Source organism: Rhincodon typus, chromosome 4, assembly GCF_021869965.1.
Source record: "Rhincodon typus isolate 14 chromosome 4, sRhiTyp1.1, whole genome shotgun sequence".
Taxonomy (NCBI): Eukaryota; Metazoa; Chordata; class Chondrichthyes; order Orectolobiformes; family Rhincodontidae; genus Rhincodon; species Rhincodon typus.
The window spans coordinates 68,938,017-68,958,895 of NC_063335.1; the positions used below are offsets into that span (position 1 = coordinate 68,938,017).

Below are 20,879 nucleotides of genomic sequence, written 5' to 3' on the forward strand. Positions count from 1 at the left end.
AGAAGAGCAGGAAAGCTGACATTTCGGGTCTAGACCCTTCTTCAGAAATAGGTTCAGAAATTCTCCATTTCTGAAGAAGGGTCTAGACCCGAAACGTCAGCTTTCCTGCTCCTCTGATGCTGCTTGGCCTGCTGTGTTCATGCAGCTGTACATTTTGTTATCTCAGATTCTCCAGCATCTGCAGTTCCTACTATCTCTTCTCTTCAGTGATAACGTGTTATTCAGTTACAGTTTTACCTGCCAAACTTTCATTCCACTTTCCAGAATAGGCCTATTCTCAACCCATTGAAATTGTCCACCATTAAGTAATTTTACTCTTGATTGCTTCTCTATGGTTCAAAGGTTATAAACTACTTGGATACTGGCCAGCAGAAATACTTTTCTCTTACACGTGCATTGAAGATCCAGGTATTTTGAGACCAGAATTTTTAGATTCTTTTTTCTCTTCATGATTCGTTCTTGGTATATCAGTGTTACTAGAGAGCCCATCATTTATAGGCAATTCTTAGTTGCCCTTGAGAAGGTGGCTATATGTCTCATACACAGTCCATGTTGTGGTACTATTAGATAGGTACTTCTAGGGATGTGACTCAAGGACAATGAAGTGATGGCCATATATTTCCATGTTAGGATGATGTGTGAGTTTGTGTGGATATTAGAGCAAATGGTGTTTCCATGCACTTTTTGCCTTTGTCTTTCTTGGTGATACAAGTCATGGGCTTGGGACGGGCTGTCAAAGAAGCTTTGTGGCAGTGCAAATAATAGTGTCACTACAACGCACCAAAATTGGAGGGAGTGAGTGCTTAAGGTTTTGAAGAGGCTGTCTATAAAGTAGGCTAAAGTAGTCTTGGTTGAGGTTGAGATTCTTGAGCATTTTCATTTCGGTAAGCAAGTGGCAAGATTCTTCATTTCTGCTTGGAGAGTTTTTGGGAATTCAAGAGGTGAGGTCCTGTCTGTGGTGCACCCAGCCCTGTGAACAGTCTATTTAGCAAGTCTAGTTGAATTTCTAGTCAATGATGACCATTTCTCCAGGAATTTAAGGTGGGAAATTTGAGATGTTGTACCATTAAACACCATTAATACATTCCCTCCTGCTGAAGACTGCCATTACCTGATACTTATGCAGTGCTTGTAAATTATCAGCTAAAGTCTGGATGTTGCCAAGGTCATGCTCCATACAAAATGCTTAATTATTTGTGAACTTCCAAAGCATTGTGCAATAATCAGCAAAAAGCCTCACCTCTGCTGTTATAATGGAATTAAGGTCAATGAGTAGGTCTCTGAAGATGGTTGGACCTTGGTTTCTGGTATAAGGAACTATAGCATCAAGTATGATGCCAACCAATGGAGAACTTCTCTCCTGGTCCCCAGTGATTTGAGTTTTACTGGAATTTCTTTATGCCACAAGGACAGTCACTGTTACCTAAATTCAGGAATGCAACTCTTGTCCGTATTTTAAGCAAGACTGTCATGAGATCTATAACCGAATGACCAAAGCAGAACTCAAATAAGCATCAGTGAGCAGGCAATTGGTGAGTAAGTGCCACTAATAGCATCATTCATGACTACCTGGATCACTTTGCTAATGATTGAAAGTAATCTGAGGCATTAACTTGCTCGGTTGTTCCAATTGCTAACAACCATTTGTATCCTGCTTCAGTGGTTCAGTGGCTCAGTGGTTAGCACTGCTGCCGCACAACACCAGGAACCTGGGTTCAATTCCACCCTTGGGCGACTGCCTGTGTGGAGTTTGCACGTTCTCCCCATGTCTGTGTGGGTTTCCTCCCACAGTCCAAAGATGTGCAGGCTAGATGGATTGCCCATAGTGTTCAGGGATGTGTAGATTAGGTGGGTTATAGGGGGATAGGTCTGGATAGGATGTTCTGAGGATCGGCATGGACTTGTTGGGCCGAAGGGCCTATTTCCACACTGTGGCGATTCTTTTATCTAATATGTTGATTAATCAGGCCACTGGCTGTTAGAACCAACACGTAAGAATCAGGGAATTTGAACAGTGGAAATTTGAGAAGAAGAAATATAAAATCAAATGAGGCTGAATAGTTTTAGCTTTTTGAAACAGCCTGACAGGTTTTGGAGCTGTGATGAGGATACTCTTGTTTTAATGTCAGTTTAAAGTACAACTTGTGGTATTAAATATATTAAAAGCAATTTTTAATTATTTTATACATTTCTGAAGTTAAAACTAATTTATTTATTTAAAGATGAGCTATGTCTTGATTGTTAATCAAAAATCAACGCGATACTCATAGTCACCTAAATTGACTAAATTGTTTGAAGTTGTATTCTATCCATAATAATTAATACAATTGTTAATTATGTTTCATGTCTGTTTTTTCCTGACTCAGTCACCTGCACACAGCTATTCTAGCTATGAATCTCTAAGAAATGAAAGTGTAGGAGGTGGTCCTGAAGATCTGACTGTGAGTAGAGCCATCGAAGATGACGACGATCAGGATGATCATGATGATGCTGAGAAGATAATTGATTCAGATGGAGCAGAATCAGAGCGCCTTAAAGCTTTTAATGTAAGTTACAACTGAGTTTTCAATCTATATCCTCAAGAAATGTCCACATAACAGTATGCGTATTCACATCCTTTTGTTTTGTAAGTGATAGACCATTGTAATACCCAAACATGTTTTCCACAATTTTAGTAGAACAATAGCAATTGCAGCATGGAAATGTACTCTTCCTTTTGAAAAATTTTAGTTTGAAAGTAAATTTCTGTCTTATTAGTTACCTGTTTTACAGCATTCCATCTTCTAATGATGTTTGTGGAATTTTTTTTAAAGTCTTCTTTAAAAGTTCTAGTGATAATCCTTAGCACTAGTTATTCAGTGGAAACAATCTTCTACTATTAGGCATTTCAAAAACTTCCATAATTATCAAAATCCTGAAGGTTAGAATTGATCAGAAACTAAACTGAATGAGCTATATAAATACTGTCGTTACAAGAAAAGTTCAGAGGCTAGGAATTCTGTGAAGCATAACTCCCTACCTGTTTCCCCAGTACCTGTGCACCATTTATAAAGCAAAATACAGGAGTGTGTTAGAATATTCTCCACTGGCCTAGATAGCTTTAACTTCAACAACACTCGAAAAGCTCAACACCATCCAGGACAAAGCAGCCTGCTTGATTAGCACCCCATTCATTACCTTCAAATACACTCCCTTGTCCACCAACACAGTGGGAGCATTGTGTACCATTTACAAGATGCATTGCAGTAACTCACCCTGGCTCCTTCCGCAATACCTTCCAAACTGGCAAACTCTACCACTTAGAAGGAAAGAGCATTGGGTACATGGGATACCATCCCATGTAAGTTTTTCTGTCTGCCATACAGCATCTTGTCTTGCAAGTTCGTTGTCACTCAGTCAAAATACATGAAATTCTTCTGAGCAGCATTGTGGGTTTTCCTGCCCTCTGTGGACTCATCACCATGTTCCCAAGGGCAGTTAGGGAATAGCAATTAATACTAATTAACCAGCGATGTCCACATCCGACAAATGAATGTTAAAAAAAGTGAAAACTCTGTTAGGCCCCTAATTAGCTTGTCCCTTTTTAATAATAAAAATAGTTTTCAATCCTTTCTTTACAACTGTAATGTGTAATGATTGAGATAATTTTAACAATGTATGCTTACCATGGCCTTAATCGCCTTTCTAAAAGGCATGAACAGAGATTCACACAATCTACTCAATGATAGACTAACAGATATTATAATTTTATAGTTCTGGCGCCCAGTGACCCTGTATATATAAAAAGCCAAGCACTATGTTACCTCCATTTATTGCTTTTTTTTCTATCTGTACCCTAACCTTTAAACATTCTGATATACAATTGTTGTAAAAATAGCAAGCATCAGTAGTGCAAGTACATAAAATGCAGCCTCACCTTTAGCTTTCAAACTCTTCTGCAATACAATAATCTGAGGTAAACTGTGCTTGCATCTATTTTTAATGTTAGTAGAATACAGGAGAGCACATTAAAATATCTTCCAACCAAGACAAAAGGCACTTTTTGTCCATTAATTGAAAGGAAAGAAGAGATACAAAAGGTCTAAATAGGAAGGATATATTGCTGGATCTGCTGCTTATGAATGACATTTGAGGGCAAACACTTGGGCAGGAGTTATCATTGGATCATAAGTTTTACGTTAGTAATAGAAAAGGACAGTTAACAGTTAATTGGATGTTTTGAATTGGAAAAGGGCTAGCATCAATGGAGTGAGGGGATCTATCAGGGGTAAAATGGAATCAGGTTTTGATACATGGAACTGAAATGGAACAGTGAATTATCTTCAACGAGGTGATGCCTTAGGTACTGACTAGTTACATTCCAACAAGAAGGAAAGTCAGGAGGACGCTTTGGATGACAGAGTCCCAACACTATGACTACAACAGAAGCATCTTCCATATATGTTTTAATTTTTCTGTTAGCTTCCTTGACACCTTCATCCTCTTCCAATCCAGCCTGCATGAACATCTTCTAATGCGAAAATAATTTAACTGGACAATGGAGCACTAAAAATATGTTTCCATTGCTTATACTGGTTGTGTAGCACCCTCCAGTATGCTCTTGCAAGCATATCTGTAATTGCAGGGTCTGCTGTATTTTCCATAACGTACCCATCCAGAGAAATATGGACATTGGGCAGTGAGGCCCTGGAAGAACATAGGAGAAATGCAGGAGGTAAGAGAGAAGCAGGAATTGGAGATGTAAGGATGATGCTCCAGATGTAAGATTGTCGATATTAAAACCTATATGTTGTATTTCTTGTTGTTGTTTCCAATCTAAAAATGGCATTGAATTCAGCACTCCTTTGCCTTTGCGACAGCTATTGCACTATGGCTATAGTGGAGTTGAAAGATTTGGATATGCAAGCATTTTGCTCACTTCCCACAGTCTCATGGGCTGCTAAAGTTTTTGTGTCAATATACTTGTTTTTTTTTGTTTCTTAGCCACACAGAGGGCCCAGAATTCATTCAAGCATAGTTAAATATTTTGCTTAATTTTGCACCGTTCATCGCAGGTTTGCCCTTTTGTTTCTTTTTTCAGTCCTTATTTGGATTGGCAAGAGAATTACATGGCTATGGATGTCTATATTTCTGAAATCTTCAGAATATATTTTGTGTGAAAAGGTTTTGAACTGCTTTGATGGTTAGTGTGGCAGGCTTTCAACTTGATAGATTAATAGCCCTCATCTCAGTACTACTTTTGCAACTGAAGGATTTCAGTCCCCACCTGAGCCTTTGATTGCATGAGTGGTTCTGCTAGTTTTTCAAGCTTCAGCAGCAGTCCGTGTCTGGGCAGTGATTGACCCACATGGGCAGTACCCTTCTCCATCTCTCTTAGATCTTATTATAACTTTCCATTTGGCCATCATCTGCCCAAAAGCAATTCATGTCAGTGCATCCTCAGGTACTCTAACCTCAAATAGCTTGTAAATTTTCCTCAGCCACTGCACTTGTTTCTGAAATTGGACAGCAGTTCATCAAGGCTCGATGCAGATTGCATGCTCTCTTTGTCAGCATTACCTCAGCGCAGAACCTTAAACATTCAATCTGGTCTCCCTCCACTTGTTGTCCAATCTATGTCCTGTTTACAACCAAGTACTCTATGCATACTGTAAATTGCTACATAACAAGGCCTACATATCTGGAACTTTCTGCTTCCATTTGAGTGTGTATTTGTTTGCCGTTCTGGATCCAAGTCCACCGCTACCATTTCCACCTTTTTCTCACTTTAGATAAATTATTTATATTTTGTGTGAAAACATTTTGGACTACTTTGCTGATGAGTGTGGCAGACTTTCAAGTAGATTTACAGCCCTTACCCCAGTACTAATATTTCAACTGAAAGATTTCAGTCCCCAGCTGAGTCTATCACTTCTGATAGTTTTTCTTTACCTCTCCTAGATTCTCTTTAACCACCATGCCTTTTTCTTTTCTCACTTCTCAGATACTGTTCCCAACCAAATCTCTGCTGTGACCCTCCAGGATTCGTTGACCTTCATACAACCCTGCCATTCATTAGGAATCTGATTGAAGGCCAATGAGATATTCCCTTGAAGTTAAGTCTCCTCCTTAATGGCTATACATGAAATAGGAGCAGGAGCAAACTATATGACCCATTGAGTCTGCTCCACTAACCAATAAACTCATAGCTGATCTTGGGCTTCAACTCCAGTAACCTACCTGTTCCCTATGTCCCTTTATTTCCTGATAGATCAAAAATACTTCTGTCCCATCCTTAACTGGGATAGAGACTTCACAACCCTCTCCAACAGAAGATTACAGAGTTTCACAGCCCTTTGAGTGAGATGTTTCTCATGACCTGAATCCTAAATGAGCCTGCTCCCCCATGGTTAAGACTGCCTGACCAGCATCAGCATCCATCCTATCAAGTTATTTCTGAATTTCGCCTGTTTCGATGATATTGCCTCTCATTATTCAAACAATGAATTTGGAACAGGATAGACTATTTGACACTTCACTTCAGTTCTGAAATCATCTGAACTGAAACATTAGCTTGCTTTCTGCCCATGGATGCTGCCTGATCTGCTGTGATCTCCAGCATTTCTTGTTTTCAGGACACCATTTGACTCCTCGAGGCCAAACTAACCATTAATAAGATCATGGCTAATCTGATTGCGATCTCCGCTCCACGAAACTGCCCACCCTGATAACCTTTCATCCTATCCTTATGACAAACCTGTGACCCTTCAAAATTTTCAAAGATTTTGCTTCCAGTGCCTTTTGGGGAAGAGGATTCTAAAGACTCATCATCCTGTGGAAGGAAATAAAATTTGTCTCCTGTCTGCCTTAAATGATTCCTTATTTTTAAATGGTAATCCCTAGTTCTACATTTCTCCCAGAAGAGGAAACATTCTTCCCATATCCACCCTATCAACTACATCTTTAAAAAGTGAGTTAAGTTGTTATCTGAAAAGAAAATAAGTGCAGGAGAAAGCAGGAGAATGGAATTAAGCAAGAGTGTTCAGGGAATGTGTAGATTAGGGGGATAGGTCTGGGTGGGATGCTCTATCTGTCGGTGTGGACTTGTTGGGTCGAAGGGCCTGTTTCCACACTGTAGGGATTCTATGATTCTATGAAATTGCTTATTCAGCGAGCTAATACAGATATGATAGGCCGAGTGGTCTCCTTCTGTGACGCCAGAATTCTGTGAATCTGTGATGCTGTTGTTGACAATGCTATCAAATTGAAAAAAGAACAGCAGAGAATACTAGTGGGTCAGAAGATTAGGAAAATTTTAGAAACCAGCTAAAGATGACTAAAATATTAAAGAAGGAGAAATTAGATTATGAGAGAAAACTAGCAAAAATCATAAAAACAGACACAAAACACTTCAGATATATAAAAAGAAAAGAATAGCGAAAATGAGTGTTAGTCTGTAAAAACATGAGTCTGACCATTTTAATAATGGGAAAGAAGGGAATAGCAAGGACTTTGAAAGAGTATTTTTTTACCTGTCTTCAGGTTAGAAGACAGGAAAATCATTCCAAAATAATAGATAATAAGAGGTGTGAAGGAAGGAGAAACTTAAAATAATCATGATCCCTAGAAAAAGTTCCTGATAAAGCAAATGGGGCAAACGGCTGACATGTCCTTTGAATCTAATGAGGTACATTCTAGGGTCTTAAAGGAAGTGGCTGTAGAGATAATAGATGCATCAGTTGTAATCTTCAAAAAACATCAATTGGGGAGTTGGTAATGTAACTACTCTATTGAAGAAAAGAGAAAGAAAGAAAGCAGGAAACTTTAGTTCAATTAGCCTACTGGCTATCATTGGGAATCCATTAGATTCCATTATTAAAGAACTTATAGCAGGACATTTTGAAAGTATTAGTACAAGCACAATCAGCATTTTTTTGCAATGAAATTCATGTTTGACAGTTTTAACTTGTTACATTCTCAAGCAGTGTAAATAGAGGGGCACCAGTAGATGTTGCATATTTGGATTTCCAAAAAGCATTCAGTGAGGTACCACACAAAATGTGGCTGTACAAGAAAAAAGCTCATGGTTTTGGGGTACTGTATTAACATGGGTATCAAACTCTCTGGGTCACAATCCTGTAAATTCCTCCCTTACAACACTTTTGGGGTTCCTGTATCAAATGAACTATAGCAGTATCAAAAGGCAGGTCACCGCCACCTTTTCAAGGCCAATTAATGATCGACAATAAATGCTGCCCTAGCCAGCGATGCCTTATATCAATAAAAACAATTAGAAGATTGGTGACATGTCACCATACAAATTAAAGGCAGGTGTGGGCCATTCTGTCCATCTATTTTGCTGCACAATTCAATAAGATAATGCCTAATCTACTTACATTCCAAATTTCACATTTTCATCTCTCCCTGCAAATCTTTGATTCCCTTACCTAACAAGAATCCACCTCCATCTCAAAAATATTTAATGACCTTGCATCCACCACCTTCTGAAGCAGAGAGTTCCAAATTTGCATAACCCTGTAAAAAGAAGAGAGTCCTAAAAGGATGACTCTTAATTTTAAAAGTATTCCCCAGTTAACTAACATGAAACAGAAAGCTGGGATAAATGAGTGATTTTCAGATTGGCAAACTGGGCTACTGTAGTGATCGGTACTGAGGCCCACACAACAGTTTAATTGACAATATTAAGCACAAGAATCTGATGATTAAATTCTCTTAAAGGTGGCAAGCACCCTCTGGTTTTGTGCTATTGTGACTAAGATAAGCAGTTCTCCATGTTCAGTTCTACAGTAAAAGGTGGTGAATGTTTGCAGGTTGGTGTTTGGGTGCAACAGATGTTAGTGTTCGGGTGCAGTGAGTTGTAGTGAGGTGAAGATCCTTGCTGCGGCGGTCTTTAAAGTGACTAGGATTGGGCAGGTTAAGTCAGATTTTGAAAGATGAATGAAAGGCCTGAAGGTTGGTGTCAGTGCTATCAATGATAGTGTCTTGATCTTCTGAACTGAGGTTGTGAGTGTTGAAGGCAACAGTCACATCCAAAGGAGGAAGTTGTATTCCATATGGAGGCAGATTTGTGATTGGGATGGGGAACAAGGATGAACAAAAGCATGGAGGAGGATTAATAAGAAGGTTCAGAGTGTTGTAATCATGTACAGATACAGACAATTGATTCTTCGATTTCCATCTGCTGATTTAATGTGTGACTTTCCTGGATGGACCAAAACCACACAGGTTGGTTCTCTTTCATGAAATTGACTTGGATTAGATCAAACACAATGTGAATATAAAATCCACTGAAATAGGAAGACGGTTGTTTTGGGTAAGTGGAGTTAATGTGGTACACAACTGGCCCATTAAAAGGACACCCTAATGACTAGTTTAAAAAAAAATGAGAGCTATGCTTTCACACACATCTACCCTCATCGTACAGTGCAATTAATGCTTTAACAATGAGTCTCATTTACTTGTTGTTCCTGTATCTTCAGAAGAAGGAAGAGAGAATGCAAAGAAGGAGAGCTTTAGTTGTCTCAATAGAGGATGCAAGACCAATAGCAGGCAGTCCTGGACGAGGAGACTGGTCTGGATGCAGATGTCTGGGGAATGCATCAGTAAAGACAAGCAATGATGTGTCAACACATGCAGAGGACTGGAAGAAACTGACTCCAGGTATCATAGCGGCAATGCCAGGGACATCTGAAAATGCTACAGGAAATGATCAGTGAGCCATGTTGGACTGTGTAAAAGATGTGCAGCTATTGTAGATTTGGTGGGAATCCCATGCCAGTTATCCTGAAGGTCACAGTGGTGCTCAATTTCTACAGGGTGGGGCTCCAGAGCATGACAGATGATGGCATCTCTCAGGCTGCTCCATATAGGTATGTAAAGGGGTGACAGACACCCTATTTCATAATGTCAATGATTTGTCCACTTCACCAACAATGTCAACTGTGATCAGTGACATTGCTGGATTTCCTTGAGTGTAAGGTGACTGCACTTGTGGCTATAAAAGTTCACAGGGAGCAGGCAGCAGCATTTGTGAACTGAAAAGTGACTCCCTCTACAAATGTACAACTGATTTGCATCACAAGAGATGGTTGTTTCCTATGGAGATATACAATACACTGCACAACTCCAAACTCCCAGAGTTTTGTGAAATTCCATCTGAGGTTGTTTAATTGCTCCTTGGTATCAAGGGCAGTCTCCTCAGATATGGCTGATGCTCAGTGAGTCATTCCCACAGTGAGCCAGAGGAATGCTGCAATCAATCTCATGAATTCATCAGAGCATTTTCAAATGTACCATTGATCTTCTGAAAATATATCTCCACTTCATTGACCACCCCGGAAAAATTCATCAATGTATACCCCAGGGAATATCTCAGGTCATACTAGTCTGCTTTGTACTGCACAACCTGGCACAGCAATGAAAAATTTGGATGTAAAGGGAAGAGCACAAAGAACATTAGCACTCCTCAGATGACAAGGATTTGTCAGAATATAAAGAAGATTTTATATGTTCATGCCAAGGCCTGGAAAGATATCCAAGGGATGTCAGGGATGACTATATCTACACATTGTTCATACAACAGTAATGCATCTGCTTCACTGTTGCATCTTCACCTGACCTCCATTATCTTCCTGGGTCATCCTCCCTCGCCAGATTATCTCTAAACCTGCATCTTATGTCTCTATTTCCTCTCTACACACCACATTGTGACAAACATGGGATTCAACATGATCCTGATGCCCAGCCATCTCCTGACTGTCTGGGGACCCAGCTGTAACACCATCTTTGAGGTGCTGGGACTTGTCTGCAGTGTGCTTACCAGATTGTACAGCAAACTTGATATATGACCTCTCTGTGGACAATGTGGGTATAACTGCTGGTGGCACTTAATGAGGGAGGTGATGTAGGCTGTGGTTGCAAACTCTACACAGTCGCCCAAAGCAGGAATCGAACCTGGGTCCCTGGCAGTGTGAGGCAGTAGTGCTAACCAGAGAAATTCCATGTGAAGTTGATTAATGGCTCCTTGATGTCAAGAGCTATGCCCTTCAGATATGGCTGATACACCAGTAAGTCATCTCCAAACTGAGCCAGAGGAATGCTGTTGTTATTAAGCATATCATTGTCCTTCTTAAAATATGCCACCACTTCCTTGACCACTCTGGAGAAGTTCTGTAATGTATACCCCAGGGGATATGGTTCCAGGAAGATGGTTGTGTTGTCCGCCTTAGTCCTGGCTGGTCTATCCTCATCCTTTGCCAAAGATTACACTCCCTTTAAAGTTTTAGCAAAGATCTGTAGCTCAGGTTGTGGGTGAGGTTGTTGACTTGCTCGCCGAGCTGGCTTGTTCTCAGTCAGACATTTCATCACCATGCTAGGTGACATCATAAGTTGAGCCTCCGATGAAGCGATGTTGTTCTACTCCGCTTGGAATTTATACTGTCCGGAGCGTTATGGTGAATAGTGTCATTTCTGGTTTTGATCTGTATGGGCTTGTATATGGGGTCCAATTCTATATGGGGATTTGTTGATTGCATAATGGGTTGAGAACCTTGCATCCAGGAATTCCGGTGTGTGTCCATGTTTGACTTGGGCTACTGTGGTTACCTTGTCCCAGTTAAACTGATGGCCTTCATTGTCTGAGTGTACTGATATTAAGGAGAATTTTTTTTCAGCCGTGCCGTTTTGCTGCTAGTTGATGTTCATGTATTTTGATGGCTAGATTCCTTCCTGTCTGTCCAATGTAATGTTATTGGCAGTCGTTGCATGGTATTTTGTAAACCACGCTGGTTCTGCATGTTGTGGGAATGGGTTCTTTAATCCTTGTGAGTGTTTGTCGTAGAGTGGCTGTGGGCCACCATGATTCCTAGTGGTCTTAGGAGTCTTGTTATCAGTTCCGATATGTTCCTGATGTGTGGCAGTGTAGCCAGTGTGTTAGAGCGTACTGTGTCCTCCTGTTGTCTGTTTAGTCGGCATCTGCGGATGAAGTTGCAGGGATATCCATTCTCTATGACAAACACAATCACCAGAGCTAGTGGTTCTGAGCAAATTATCGATGTGTGGGCTAACAAGTACCCAAGTCTTGATGGACTTCTTCCTATGCTCTTAAAAGAACTGGCTGTTGAGTTTGTTGATGTGTTGGTTTAATTTTTTAAAATTCCCTTGATTTAGAGGTGGTCCCATTGGATTAGAAAAGTAACTGTAGGTCCTTTATTCAAACAGAAAGTGAGACAAAAAGTAGGAAACTATGGACAGCTTGGTTACTATGTTCCATATGTTTATAGCAGGGCACTTTGATAAGTTTAAGGCAATCAAGCAGACACACACGGTTTTGTGAAAGGAAAATTATGCTTGACCAATCAATTGGAGTTCTTTGAGGAGGTAACCTGTGCTATGGCTAAACATGAACCAGTAGATGTACTGTCCTTAAATTTCCAGATTGATAGTTGATAAAATATGATATCATAGGGTTTTGAAGAAAAATACAAGCTAATATTGTAGGGGGCAGCACATTGGCTTAGACAGAACATTGGCTGGTTGGAGGAAAGCAGAGAATAAGAATATACGGGTCTTTGTCAGGTTGGCAAGATTTAACGAATGGTGTGCCACAGGAATTGGGACCTCAAATGTTTACAATTTATGTAAATGACATGGCTGAAAAATTGAAAGGAGTGCTTGCTGAAGTTGCTGACAACACAAAGGCAATTAGGAAGGTAACTGTAAAGAGGATACAGGCTACAGTTAAGTGAGTGGGCAGAGTTGTGGCAAATGGAGATGTGGGAAAATGTAAAATTGTCCATTTTGGCAGGAAAAAGTTTTTTAAAAGTATAATAGTTAAAGTATGAGAGATATCAAAACTCTGAGATGCAGAAGTATCTGGATATTCTAGTATATGAATCATAAAAGGTTAGTCTGCATGTACAAAAGTAATTAGGAAAGTAAATAGAATTTAATAGTTTCTTATGAGAGGAATTGAATATAAAAAGAGGGCAATTGTGCTTCAGTTATACAGGGCACTAATGAGACTGCATTTAGAGCACTGTGCACAGTATTGTCCACGTGTTTTTTTAAAGTAAGGATGTGAATGCCCTGGCAACAGTTTAGAGAACTGTTGATAAGGCTAGGTATGTATCTGCTGGAGTGTATAAGTGGTAAGAGTTAGCTTGATTGAAACATGTAAGATCCTGAGGGGTCTCAACAGGATAAATGTGGAGAGATTTATTCCTTTGATGGGAGAGTCTGAAACTAGGAGTCACTGCTTAAAATTCAGGGGTTTCCTATTTAAAATTGAAATGGGACAAAATAAATCCTCTGAATGTCCTGAGTCTTTGGAACTCTGCTTCTATCTCATTTTTGGGAACAATGTTTGAATATTTTAAGGCATTGGTAGATAAATCCTTGTTAAGCAAGGGCTGAGATGTTATTAGGGAGTGTGATTTGAGGTTACAACCAAATCCACTGTGATCATATTGAACGGCAGAGCAGGCTGAAGAGATTGAATGGCTTACTTGTAGACCCAATTCATATATTACAGTGAAGGGTCTAGGCCCGAAACGTCAGCCTTCCTGCTCCTATGATGCTGCTTGGCCTGCTGTGTTCATCCAGCTCTACACCTTGTTATCTCAGATTCTCCAGCATCTGCAGTTCCTACTATCTCTCATATATTACAGTGACTGGCATACTCCTGCTTCTTATTCAAATGTTGCCATGCGGTGGCCTCAGAGATAATGGATGCACTGGTCATGATGTTCCATAATTCTCCAAATTCTGCAATGGGCCCAGAACATTGGAGGTCAGATAAACTGTCTTTAATTCTGTCTTTTTATCATTTTTACCTACTCTGATATTACTTGCATAGCTATGTTTCCACACTCTGCCCTTGCCAGCAATTTGTTACCTCTATCATCCTGCACTATTACCATGTCTTCTTTTTAACCTCTTTCTTACACCTGTGATAATGGTACCCATATGGTTCATGGGAATTGAGTCATTCCCTTCTCTTTCCAAGTTCCATAAAATCATAATTCCATATGAGTTAGGAATAGGAGTAGGCCATTCAGTGCACGAACCCGCTGTGCTATTCAACAATAGGATTGTGGCTGAACCAGCATTCCTTTCGTCCACTTTCCTGCCCTTTCTCCAAAATCTTTTATTGCCCTACTGATGAAGACTCTATCTCAGCCTTAAACATACACAAAGACTCTATCCCCAATGGTCTCTGTGGCAAGGAGTTCGAAAGATTCTCAACCCTCTGAGAGAAGAAGTTCCTCCTTATCTGAGTCTTAAATTGTCTTCCCTTGGTATGGTAAGGTCCTGAGGAATGTAGTTGGACAGAGGGACATAGGAGTATAAGTACATAGTTTGTTGAAAGCGGCATCACAGGTTTTCAGGGTGGTGAAGAAGGCATTTAGCATGCTGGCCTTCATTGGTCGAGGCATTGAGTACAGGACTTGGGATGTTATGTTACAGTTGTAACATGGTGAGGCCGCACTTGGAGTATTGTGTACAGTTTTGGTCACCCTGTTATAGGAAAGACACAGTTAAACTACAAAGTGTGTAAAGAAGATTTACAAGGATGTTGCCAGGACTAGTAGGCCTGAGTTATAGGGAGAGGTTGACCAGGATAGAATTTTATTCCTTGGAACGTAGGAGAATGAGGGGTGACCTTATTGAGGTGTATAAATCATGAGGGGCATAAGATAGGATGAATGCATACAGTCTTTTTCCCCAGGGATGAGGAATTGAAAACTAGAGGGCATAGATTTAATGTGAGAGGAGATAGATTTAAGAAGGACTTGAGGGGCAACTTCTTCATGCAGAGAGTGGTGCGTATATGGAATGGGCTGCTGGTGAGGGTGGTTGAGGCAGATATAGTAGCAGCATTTAAAAATCATTTTGATAAGTAAATAGATGGGAAGGGTTTAGAGGGATATGGACCAAATGCGGGCAATTGGAACTAGCTGAGTTGGCACCATGGTCAGCATGGACCAGTTTGGGCCAAAGGGCCTGTTTCCATGCTGTATTGCTCTATGACTCTACTCTGAGGCTATACCCACTAGCCCTAGACTCTCCCATGACAGGAAATGTCTTTTCAGCATTTGCACAGGAGTTTAGGAGAATGAGGTGAGTTGTATCCCAATCTGTTCAGCCTTTGCTGATAAAGCAATCCCTTCATACTAGAGATGATCCTCGTGAACCTTCTCTAAACTGCCTCCAATGTAAGGATATCCTTTCTTAAAGGGAACTACAGTATTCCATATATTTTCTCACCAGCACCTTTACACAGTTGCTGTAAGACTTCCATACTTATATACTCCAACCCACTTGAAATTAGGACCAACATTCCATTAATTCCTCTCTATTCCTGAGCAGAAGTTCTTGACCCTAAGTTGAAGAGGCAAAGCTTCCTTCAGGGCTGTCACTCTTGGCAGCAGAGAACCATATTTGTCCCCCTCACTATATTGTCCCTTACTGGAACTAAATGCCTTTGAACTGTCCACTTGAATTGTGTCCTGCACCATGGTGCACTGGTCAGTTAACTAATTGACCTCGCAGTCCTGGCTCTCATCCACACAAGAGAGTGCCACGTAAAAGATGAAATGCAAGATAAGGAGTCATGAAGTTGGGAGTAATATATTAGCATCGATAGAGAGTTGATTAACAGCATGTAGCAGTAAGTAGGGATAATAAAGACACTTTTAATTTTGCAGACTGTAACTAGTGAAGTGCCACAAGAATCCATGCTGGGTCTCAACTGTTTACATTTTGTAATAAAGACTGAGACTAAGTGTCTTAGGAATATATAGAAGTTTGCTGAAAATACAAAGGTACAAATGTAATCGTGAGGATGATCTAAAGAAAGATAGGGAGGTATTTTGAGAAGAAGACATAAGGAAGCTGCGTACATAGGTTGATTCAGTGAGCAGACATCTGGCAGATGGAGTATAACTCTCTTGATAGTCAAAAATTCATCTACCTTCCATGAGGGAGAGAGTTCCAAAGTCTCTCAATCCTCTGAGAGCATAAAATTCTCCTCATTTCCATGTTAAATAGAAGACCACATTTTTAAATTTTGCCCTCCTTTTTCTCATAAAAGGAAATATCCTTTCAACCTTCCTCAGGATCTCATGCTGCTATAAGACCAACTCTCATTAATCGAAACTCCGGTAGATACGGGCCCAGTCTGTCCAAATTACCAAGGATCCTGCGACAGTACTGTGACTTCCACCAAGTAGAAGTGTGTATGGGAACACAACCAACTGCAAGTTTTCTTTTAAGATGCATACCATTCTGACTTGAAATATATCGCCTTTCCTTCACTGGTTCAAAATTCCAGAACGCTATTCCAAACATCAATGTGGATGTAGTGGACAAATCTACTCAAAAATATTAATGTGGATGTACCTACACCACATGGACTGCAATGGATCAAAGAGATAGTTCACGACCACTTATACAAATATAATTAGGAATGGACAATAAATACTGTCCGAGCCAGCAAAGCCCACATCCCGTAAATGACTATTTTAATAAAAAAAACCTTTCATCCTAGATATTAGTTAAATGAACTTTTCCAAAATAGTTGGATATCCTTTTTTAAATAAGGAAACCAAAACTGCGCACACTACTCCAGATATGGTCTTACTACAGTCCTGTACAAATGTAGCAAAACATGCCTACTTCAATATTCCAATCTCTCCACAATAAATGACAACATTCAATTGCCACCTTAATCACTTGTTGTACCTGCATGTTAACTTTTTGTGACTCATCTACCAGAATGCCCAGATGCCCCTTTTCTGTTGGATTCTGCAGATTCTTTCTATTTGCATGATATGCTGCTTTTCTATTCTTTCTGTCAAAGTGGATAAGTTCACAGGTGCCCTCATTATATTCCATCTGCCAGATTTTTGCTCACTCACTTGCCCTACTCATTTCAAGATTTCATAGTTTTAGGATAAAGTCTAGCAAATTTAAAACAGAGATGAAGAGAAACTACTCCTCTCAAAGGGTTGTAAATGTGTGGAATTCACTACCCTAGAGTGCAATGGATGTCAGGACTTTGAGTAAATTTAAGCAGGAGATAGTCAGATGTTTAATTAGCAATGGGGTGAAGGGTTATGGAGAACAGGAAAGAAAGTGGAGTTGGTGCCAATATGAGACCAGCCATGATCATATGAAATGGCAGAGCAGGCTCGAGGGACTGAACTGCCTGCTCCTAGTTCTTACTTTCGTTGCAGATTTGCTGTTACTCCTCAACTTACGTTTCTACCTATCCTTGAGTCATCAGCAATTTTGGCAACCATACATTCGATGCCTTCATCTAATTCATTGAGATAAATTTTAAACAGTTGCGGTCCCAGCACTAATACCTATGAACCCCCATTAATCTAAAAACTGCCCATTTATGCCTCTGGCACAATTTTCTACTCCCTTGAGCAGTATGGGCAATGGTGAGAAATGTGGGAAGTCATGGCAAAAATTAAAAGTCAGAATCTCGAGGTTATGAAAAAGATTACAATTTTCTACTTTTTGGTTAAGTTCAGAATTCAGATCTCCGCCCTCTGTGTACAATTCTCTATTAAAGCAGAGATAAAATAGTGGCACTTATTCTTATGGAAATCTTTTCACCTGCTCTTTCCTGCATGCCTTTTCACCAGGTACGCAGGTTTTTATCTCAGTCCAGGCTGGCTGAATGTGGTGGCATGGCCTCCTTTAGCAGTCAGTGAGAAAAAGACTGCCATCCTTTTCACCACACCATGACCAGCTCCTCCAAATGTCTGTCAGTGAACTGTTGATTTAATTTGCTGGGACATTTCCTGCAGGACAACAGTATGAAGGGCAATTCTTGGGTTGCAAAGCCTTAGGTCTGTGAAGCTGGGGAGTTAAATATGATCCTTGAGCATTGCAAAGTCCTGGCAGTGACAAACACTTCCATTTCTACCACGTGATTCCATGAGACAGATGCCAAAGATGCCAATTGCATAATCAATGAGCTGAAGTGCAGAAGATCACATGAGATGAGTCACCCATGGATCTTGGCAGACTGGGCACCATGAATTTCACTCAATAAAATACTTTGCCAGAAACTGGGAAAATTCAGCCTCAACCTTGTTTCCTGTGGGCTAACCAATCCTCTGTTCATGTTAATGTTACCCCTTTAACTATTTGCACTTATTTTGCATAGTAACCTTTGATGTGGCATTTTGTCAAATGCATTCTTGTAATCGAAGTACAGCTGTCCACAGCTTCTCTGTTACCTATGCTGTTTGTTACAAAGAAATCCAGTAAATTAGCCAAACGTGATTTCCCTTTCACACACCATGTTAATTCTGCTTCCTGCCATGAGATTTCCTAAGTATATCCTTTTACTGATAGATTCCAGCATTCTTCAAGAATCACACATTCTTCAAGATTCACACATTCTTCAAATTTCCAGTATTCTTTGTTATTCCTACTGGGATTCGCATTTTTTCAATATTTCTTTGAATATTCTATACTGTACTTGCAGCTCATTATATAGTCTCCTCTATGCTTAGGGAGAACAGATAATTATTTGACAATATCTTTGTCAAAACACCCCCAATGTATGTAAAGGCAACTTAGTTCTCATCTGAATCCCATGTAACAAAATTCATGTTTCACCTTGGCCTTTGATGAAATGGTACATGACATATCTATTTTACACTCATACCCAGTAATTTACCTTATACAGATCCTAACACAGTGCTAAGGCTCATTTAGTACCAATAACTGAGCTGCTGAGACATTGCGAGTGTCAGGTCAAGTGAAGGGATCCCTTCATCAGTGGAGTGGTGTTACTGTTCTTACGCTTGGGGGTACTGTGACTGAACATATAACAGATCTTAGGTACTTGGATGCAAACTATCAGAAAAGCAGGTCAGGGTGAGACAAGGCTGGGAAATCAAGGGGTCTTTGGTTATCATTAGCAACACGCACATTACAGGTAACAAGATGGGAGTAATTTGGGAGTTGAGAAGGGGCATAAGGCCAGAGTATAATATCATGCTCAATGTTCTCAATGACATCTGAAGCCGTGGACTCTGTCATTGCTCAGCCCATGTTGTAGACAGTTGTCTCCTCCTGGGTTGTTCCTGGTGGTTATGGTTGACCTTTTCCTGCAAGAGCAAGGGCAGAACATTAATGATTATCTTGCACTATATTTGGGTGATGTACCTGTCACTGCTGAATGGCTGGAGATATGTGGAAGCTGTGGCACCTGGTAATGAGGCAGGTATCCTTACAATATGTAATGCATGAGGATTATGGATATTAGGTACCTGTCTTGTGTGCCACAGATTACTGACAAATGAATAATGGTGCAATTAACTATATGAGAAGTAGTGGATCAGTGAGTATGAGTTTTTTTTTCAAGATGCATTCATTCATCTTGATTACTCATGTAATGTCATCAGATGACTTGTAACACTGCTGCCAGTTCTTTGGCAGCGGACTTCTTGTATTAATCTTCTTGTGTTGGCCACATGTTTCTTTTTCTTTCAGAGAGTACTGCTCATGGACACCCTGGAATATGTCCACCAACATTACTAAGGCTTCCCTCACCACATCCTTGAATCTAGGCACCTTCTCACTTGCCACGTGCATTTGTACAACTCTTGTATGCATGCTAGCCAGACCCGTTCCCTAACAGTACTGAGTGTTAATTCCATTGAAGTGAGGGAGACTGACTGTAATCATTACCTGCCTCAGTGGCAACAATTTTGGCAGTTCTTGAACCATGGTTGTCACATCCCAACAATGAAATTTTAGCCCAAAGAATTTTAATTAACAACATCACCTTTAGACACAGCAACATTTGCAGTCGTAAGATCTAGTTACATCCTAACTTCATGCATCCAAAGATATTACATTTCATAAGATTTATAAAAATGGAATATATATATATAATTATGATTGCCAGAAAATATTTTTAGACAATCCTCATGTCAAAATAAAGTGTTATCCATAGGTTATGTGAAAGTAGAATCCATTTAACTCCCACGAACCCTGTTTTTTATGTCCTCCTGTTTAGTTTCAGCAGTGGTCCAGATTATACAATAGGAATAGGGGTGATGCCATCAGCAGTGTTATGAAGTAAATTAGATAATAAAGTCTGGAAATGTAAGTGTGCAGTGCAATTCAGAAATCCAAAACTGAGGTCCAAGTTACACTGCCTCTTCAAAAGCTTCACTGCAATGGTATTTTATTGAAAGATTTTGGCATTGAAACTTTTAAAAAATATGAATTTCTTGTACTAATGAACATGTGTCAGCAGGAAGTGAGACTCCCAGATATCTTCTCTGACCCTGAACATTTAATTATGTGTGAATTCTTATTCTTTAAAGATATAATTATTATTGTTTGAGATGCTTTAATTTTTATTTTTCTATCTACTTAGGTTGATTGCAGCAATGGTTTAAGTTCCTTTTAATATGAGGCGATATACCTTTCTCCAAATAAAATATAGTTAACCAATTACATAGTTTTCTTAGTTTATTACCTGCTCAGACCAAGAAAAATAATAAATAGTAAAGACAAGCAACATTCACGCAGTCACTTTGGGCTCTCTCACATCCATAAAAAGGAAGATAAAAGCAAATACAGTTTGGTGTAGTAAGAATAGAAAATGCTAGAGAAACTCAACATATCTGACAGTGTCTGTGGATAGAGAAACAGTTAATGTTTCAAGTCCAATATGACTCTTTTTCAAGACAACAAGGTGCAGGGCTGGATGAACACAGCAGGCCAAGCAGCATCATAGGAGCAGAGAGGCTGACGTTTCGGGCCTAGACCCTTCATCAGAAAAGGGGGAGGGGAAGGGGGTTCTGAAATAAATAGGGAGAGAGTGGGAGGCGGATAGA

At 39.9% G+C, this 20,879-nt stretch overlaps 1 protein-coding gene across 2 annotated transcripts in view; it reads left to right on the forward strand.

The window, feature by feature from the left end:
• The window catches only part of LOC109913364 (nucleolar protein 4-like), a 336,959-nt gene that overhangs the window by 247,961 nt on the left and 68,119 nt on the right, over positions 1-20,879 (forward strand). For both annotated transcript variants that reach the window (XM_048596355.1, XM_048596356.1), the window contains exon 7: positions 2,367-2,546. In XM_048596355.1, the coding sequence (XP_048452312.1) occupies positions 2,367-2,546 (180 nt within the window). The remainder of the gene's footprint in view (positions 1-2,366; positions 2,547-20,879) is intronic.